The sequence below is a fragment of the Euprymna scolopes genome, chromosome 34, assembly GCF_053919585.1.
Source record: "Euprymna scolopes isolate OS-2025 chromosome 34, ASM5391958v1, whole genome shotgun sequence".
Lineage (NCBI taxonomy): Eukaryota > Metazoa > Mollusca > Cephalopoda > Sepiida > Sepiolidae > Euprymna > Euprymna scolopes.
The window spans coordinates 79,855,613-79,862,712 of record NC_136515.1 but is presented as its reverse complement, the minus strand read 5'-3'; the positions used below and the strand labels follow the sequence as shown (position 1 = coordinate 79,862,712).

General features: G+C 32.4%; 1 protein-coding gene across 2 annotated transcripts in view; it reads right to left on the bottom strand.

The window, feature by feature from the left end:
• Positions 1 to 621: 621 nt before the first annotated feature.
• Positions 622 to 7,100, bottom strand: part of LOC145259308 (spartin-like) — a 57,969-nt gene continuing 51,490 nt past the window's right edge. For both annotated transcript variants that reach the window (XM_080117192.1, XM_080117193.1), the window contains 2 exons: positions 5,312 to 5,402; positions 622 to 2,285 (listed from right to left, as the gene is read on the bottom strand). In XM_080117192.1, the coding sequence (XP_079973318.1) occupies positions 2,042 to 2,285; positions 5,312 to 5,402 (335 nt within the window). In that variant the 3' untranslated portion in view covers positions 622 to 2,041. The remainder of the gene's footprint in view (positions 2,286 to 5,311; positions 5,403 to 7,100) is intronic.

Below are 7,100 nucleotides of genomic sequence, written 5' to 3'. Positions count from 1 at the left end.
AGCAGTAGTAGCTAGTAAAGATGGAAATTGACATTATAGCACTTTCAAAAAAATTTCTTAGTTCTGAATTTTTGAGATGAGGTATGAATGTTTGTATTGTTTACATTAATCGGACATTTGTTCTCATCTTGACTGTTATCTGCACAACGTTTCAGTCGATGTAACCCCCAAACTTTGTCATGTTTAAAATTCGCCATGTTTTGGCAGGAAAAAAAAGGGGGGGGGGGTAGCTCTGCACTCTGAGGTTTCGAATTTTTGGATCTAAGTTGAAAGTAAGTTTACACAAATTATAAAGATAATTTAATTATCACGCATAAAAGTTTTAACTTATTATGATTAAATTTTTAATTAAATCCATCAACCAATTGTAAATTCTTAGAAACATAATATTTACGAAACTAGGAGGCTACTGGTTTCAGTATAGTTAATCACGTGCTATCCATTTTTTTTTAACTAGACGTTTTTTGTTTTTTTAATTTTTGATGTTATAACTGATAAAAGATAAGATTCTTATTACATAAATAGGTTGAATCTAAATAAGATGACAAAAAAAAAATTCTGTCGCAAGATATGAATCCTTTCGAACACCTCTGAGCTATAGTAGACTAAAACCTTCATAAAAAAAAACACAATATGAAACCATGTTTGAAAGCAAAAGTTTTAAGATTCCTGCATAGAACTTGGCAAGAATTTTCACTAATTTTCTAGAATAGCCAACAAAGCAAAAAAAGGGTCTAAAAAAAATAAATAAGAGGTTACTGGTTTCAGTATGGTTAATCGTGTTATGTCTTTTTTTTTTTTTTTTTTTAACCAAATACATATTTTTTAAAAACGTTTTTGATATGTTATGCCTGATAGATGAAAAAAAAAAAAAATTTTTTTCCTGCCAAAACATGGCGATTGTTTTTAACTTGACGAAGGTCGAGGGTTATATAAGCCGAAATCTTGTGCAGATATTTCAGTTTCCTAGAAGTAAAATTGGAATATTTAATTTTATTTTCGTATCTTAAAGCATTTTCAGGGTAAGTAACAGAATTCAAAACTTTTAGCCACCAAATTGGCAGGAGCAACCAAAGAGTTAAACAACAAAAAAAGAAGCTTGCATTCAGCCGACAATCAACATAGCCCATGTGTGGCTCAATCCATACTAGCTAATAATGTCAATAACATATCTCAAAGAATATTGGCCCATTTTAACAGATGAAAACAATTGTCCGATTAATCTAAGTAATATAAAAATAAAATTCTAAGTTTAAATTTTAGGCGTGGGGTGCAATTGCCGATACAAATTTAATTTGACAGATTTTAGCAACAACAAAGTCAGCTGTCCTTTTATTTACAGGGTTAAGGGAAGCATGAAAACAAACACGCTTCTCATCTTGAGTAAAATAATAATTTTGGGTAACATGGTTTTGGTTCTTGCTAAAAATCCATTCTTAATTTACACTTGTACAGCAAACTCCCTACTAAAAATTAAACACCTATATTTATTTAAGTAATTTCCGACAGTTTTGAAAGTAAAATTAGTTCAAATTATTCAAGAAAGAACTTATAACGCTTGCTTAAAATAAGAACTTGAAATATTTAACTTCAATTAAAAGCAATGCCATCTACTTAATTGTCATGTCGAAATTAGTAAAATATCCAAAAATTACGAAAAATGATAAAGTAGAAAATTAATTATTAATGAAAATAGTTTTGGAAATTAATTGAAAGTTATGCTAAAATAATAAACAGAATTCCAAACTGAGTTACTTCCCTTGTTTTAGTGACGTTTCAAAATAATAATGGCAGATCAATGGATCATGAAATTGTGAAAGTGCATGTTTTATGTAATAACGTAGTAATATGTTACTAATTGCGATATGACAATTCAATAGATAACTTTTTTTTAATCGAAATTCAATCTAGCGACTCCCAATTTTCGTTCTTATTCTGAACATAAACCAATTAAGTGGGAATTTTGATGACGTAAAAAAAAAAAAACTCTAAATTTTGCAGAATCTTTAGCTGCCCTTGAAAAAAATCTTGGACATAATTCTTAGTGCGGCTTAGTAATGGACTTGGTTTTTTCTATCGACGGTACATCTGGATTTTCAGTTACCCTCCTTCGGTTTTCTGTGATATTTTGTTCGTGCTGAAAGATCAAAGCCTTGCCAGTTTCTTTGACAGCCTTTTTGGCAACAGCCTTAGCGCCAAAGTTGCCCACGTTATTCGCAGTCATTGCTACATTTCCGACTGAATACAAGGTGTTCTCAGTTGCTTTCGCTGCCTGACTACCGTACCTGAATGAGAAAGTAGAAAAAAAATTAAACATTTACCAAATTAAAATAAATTAGTCATAGAATTCCACCAATATTAAAAACTAAAATTAATTAAAAAAACTGTATGCTGTATGTGCACGTGAAAAAAACATCATATTTCAAAAATCACATAAATTGATCAAGTAGTTTTATTTTTAAATAAGAAAATCAAATTTTATGAGTATCCGAAGAGTGGCTGTCTTGCCCGGCATTTTAAATACAAAAGTCAAGGAACAACGGGAGATAACTCATAATTTAAACTTGTGAGATTTATGTTGTAATACCTATGAATTCCCATTAATCACTTAAAAATGATTCTCTTCCATTAAGCTTATATATATATATATATAAATTGCGGTTAAAAAACCTTCTTTATGCCGGCAAAAGGAGACAACAAAAGCATTATTTCTCTTTGGGTAACTTTAACTCCTTTTCTCCCCTTTCTTTTTCTCCCCTTCTCCCTCGTTGTGCCTAGTTTTAGCTGCTTTTAAACGCCATATTTACAGATTAAATTTTTCTTTTAATCTTTTTTTTTTTCTTTTTTTAAATTTTGGCACATCCAAACTCCCCCATAGCGCTCTTTAATTTTACTAATAATATTATTTTGTATGCTATCGATTTTTTCCTGAAGAGATGATAGCCGAAAGAGCTCTTGAGAGATTTGCACACATAGTAAGTTATAAAATATGTATAGCAATTAAGCTACACATAATATTCCGCATTTCATCCATGCTAGGATCCCATCAGGCTTATGCAAGAATTTTGTGATTGTCTCGCGTTTTTATATACGCACCATTTATTGAGTTTTTAGTTAGCCAATCAGCTTTCTAGTTTCCACCGCACCTTTCCTAATCAGCCAATGAGCAGCAGGCACAATTGACCTCCGGTTCACCCGTTCCTTTGTGTGTGCTAATTTATACGATTAAATGAAGTCGTCATATATATATATATATATATATATATATATATATATATAAAAAATAACAGTATAGTTACATTCCAAGATCCAAATATTTATTTTTCATGCAAAGCAGCTTCTCCAACATGTTAAAATTTTAGAGATCTGTTTCATTATGCAGAAAAAAAAAACAAACAGACTTTACAACATGGCAAAAAAGAAAAGAAAACAACACACTGAAGATGGAGTCTAGCTCCGAAATATATTTATGTTATAAATTTCAAACAAGTAAAATATTTGTTTATTTTCCTCACATTACGTTGTGATTTGGATTTCAAGTGCACTCGATGCGTATTTTATTTTATTCGAATTAAATCAACATTTCTATATGGAACTCACACCTTTGACGTTAATTAGACACCAAATCGAAAACTTGAACATGATCAACAATAACGTGAGAAAAGCAAGATATTATACTTGTGTCTCAGATGTGTATAGCTCTTGATGAAACAACATTCTATAATAGACATGAGAGTAAAATGAATGTACACATAGCCAAGGCAATGGCAGAAGCACTTGAAAACGACCTCTAGTTGGTAGCGACACGAGCCTACAAATGGATGGTAGCATTTCATGCTACTAAGACTAAGCTTCTTTCCTTTAATAACTACAAAAAAAACTTCTCTATCACCAATTGCCATAACTAATAATATCCTACTTGAAAGCATGTCTTTTAAACTCTTCAGGCACACAGGCAATATGAATTGGAACAAATATATTGAAGAGGTTGCCAAAGCTGCTGCAAGGAAGATTGGTTCCCAAGAAAAGTAACACCAAGAGCATCCGATATCTTTTAAAAAAAAACATGCATGGAGCATTATTGCCACTTCTGGGCTGGAGCATCTGTCACTTTTCTTTCACTCTTAAACAGGCTCCAAAAAAAGGGTCTCCAATCTAATAGATCCCACACAGTCAGCTAAGCTCCAGCCCCTATCCCATCCTCGCAATGTTGCATCCCTGAACCTGCTTTACAAGTACTTTAATGGAATATGTTCTGATGAACTCACAGCACTTGTGCCCCTTCGACATACATACTCCCGACTAACCCAACAAGCAGCAAAATTCCACTCCTTCACTGTTGAGGTCTCTAGATGCCGGAAAGTGCTTAGTGGGAGATACCCTTTTCTCTACCCTGCAACCTCTCTCCCACAGAAGAGACGTTGCGAGCCTATCCTTGTTTTATCGTTATTTCCATGGCAGGTGCTCGTCTGAACTCCAATCTCTGGCTGCCCCCCCCGCCAATCTTTCACGAAAAACACCCGTCTAGCTGAATCCACTGTGAAAAATTTCCCCAACTCTATATCTGTGCCTAAATCAAAACGCGGATTCCATGAACAAAGCTTCTTTCTTAGAACTGCACGCCTGTGGAACTCTGTTCCGTCTGCCTGCTTCCCACCGGACTACAACTTGGATGTGTTCAAGTCCAACGTTAACAAATTCCTAATGAACCGCCCCCTTAAGTAAACACTTCATCAAATCTCCACACTAACGTAATGTACTTGCAATAACCCTTATACCTGAGTGGCTTCCGGGCCTTGATAAGTGGTGATCACTGTGTAAAAAAGAAAAAAAAAAGAAAAAAAGTCTTCTACTCTAATAGTTTCTTCCTTCGGACTACTGGACTTCGGAATTCCCTCCCTGTTTCTTACTTCCCTGAGTGTACTAATATGCAGAAGCTTAAATATAAAGTGAACAGACATCGCGCTGTTTAACTTCCCCCAGTTCCCTGCCAAACACGATTCCAAAAAGTAGCCCTTTACATCCAAGTGGAAATATGACTTATTCGAGATCAAAACGCTAAAAAAAAACCGAAAAAAACAACAGTAAAATCAAAAAGAGGTAAAATAATCCACTTAGAGAAATGCTAACAATGACTATCAAGCAAATAAATACATTATTAAAGCAAAGGGTTACAATAATTTTTACAAGTAGTAAATATAATAGAAAGTGGAAAACCAGAGAAATTGTAAAAAAAAAGGGAAAGAATTGAAATATTTGATGTGTAAATGTAAAATTTGTTACAGAATTTTTACTTGTATTTTGAACTTACTTGTAGTTTACAATATGTACAGTTTCTTCAGTCAGTCCCCGACCCAGATGTTTTGCTGCGGCTTCCAAACCCAGGTAAACAGTACCAAATCCTGTAGAAAGTGAAAACATAAAATGATTTTCAAAACAAAATGTAATTTTTTGTTTGCATGTTAAATCAACAAATTTTTTTTAGGCAAATTTTTTTATTTCTTCTAATTAATTACAATTATATATTTTATCAAAAAATTACAATTATATTTTTTCAAATAAATTACAATTATCTTTTTTTCAAATTTATTATAATTATTGTTTTCAAATTTATTATAATTATAAATCTTTGAGTGACACTAGTTTTACCTCTCAAGATTGAGTGGTTTTTAAGTTATCACACAGATATATATATATATATATATATATATATATATATATGTGTGTGTGTGTGAGGAATAGTCTCTACAAAATTATGTCAATTTTTCCTGATACTCACAAAGTTTAAAAGTGTAATATCTGACGTTTTTGTACACCAAAAGCTTATTTTATCAAAGTACTTGAATGAATCTAAAATGTATCGTGTTATTTTTAATTATTTTTTCTTTTGTTGTGAATTTCAATAAATTTCTAATTTTAATTACTTGGCTAGTTTCGTAATTATTTGATCAATCTAGTTTGTCAATGTCCATTGTCCGATCTTTCACATTACAAGCAATTGTTTTTTTACAATTTATCGTAAACCCTGTCCCTTTATCATATTTATAATACATTTCGGTTAATGTTTCAAACCTTCTTGTTCAGATATATTTTTCATTGTTTCCTTCCCCATTATTAAATATAATGCTGGTGTATATTTAAATATCCAAGAACCATCAGTAAACACAAATAATCAACAACAATCATTCAAATACAGAAAAAATATCACCATAAGTGAATGCAACGATAGAGTGCACATCCATATAGCAAAAATAGAAATATCAATATTGATCGTGACAACAGTCCAAACACAAACAATATAACGCATGAACTCAAAACTTTTCCGTTTTTTTTTTTTATGTTGAATAAGTTTCAGTACAACTCCTTATATTTCTTATTTTTCTCTTTTTTTTATGCAATTTTTTAGTTTTCTAATGCTTTTTGTAAAATTCTTTGATTCACTCACAACAGTCTGACTAATCGACAGATCTTGCTTGCTAGAACCTCAGTGATGATGTCATATTTCAGCTCATCAGCCTTAATGACATATTACGCAGATCGTGACAATAATCCAAACACAAACAATATATGTTGTACATAGATTTGTAGCGATAGGTATGTCTGAATAAAGTCATATTCACCCTAGGGCAGATTGAATCGGCTTCCTTCAAGGGAGGAAATTTCTCGGGAATAAATCTACAAGCAATCCCAACTCATTTGTATATTTCGGTCAGGGGATATGAAAATGTTAGGTTTTTGCAGTTCTTGCAGGTATAGGTGTTGACGTCTTGTATTTCCAAATGGTCACCAATCTTATACTGGTCAGGTTCAACTAATGAGAACCAGTGTTTCAATGTGATTATGTTGAATATAATGGGTGTATAAAATTGGTATTATTTGGATTTTATTCCAAATTGAATGGTATGCGTTAAAACATTACATGTTTCACCGCCGTTAAGAAGGGCGCAAGAAAGGGGAGAGAGAGAGAGGAAAAAAAAAAAGAAAAAAAAAGGAAAGCAAACAAAGAGGGAAGGAGGAGCGCTGCGAATTTAGATAGTTTGAAATACAGTTGACCAGCACCTGCCAACTTCGTCTTAAACAGATCCGTTGGTGTGGTGATA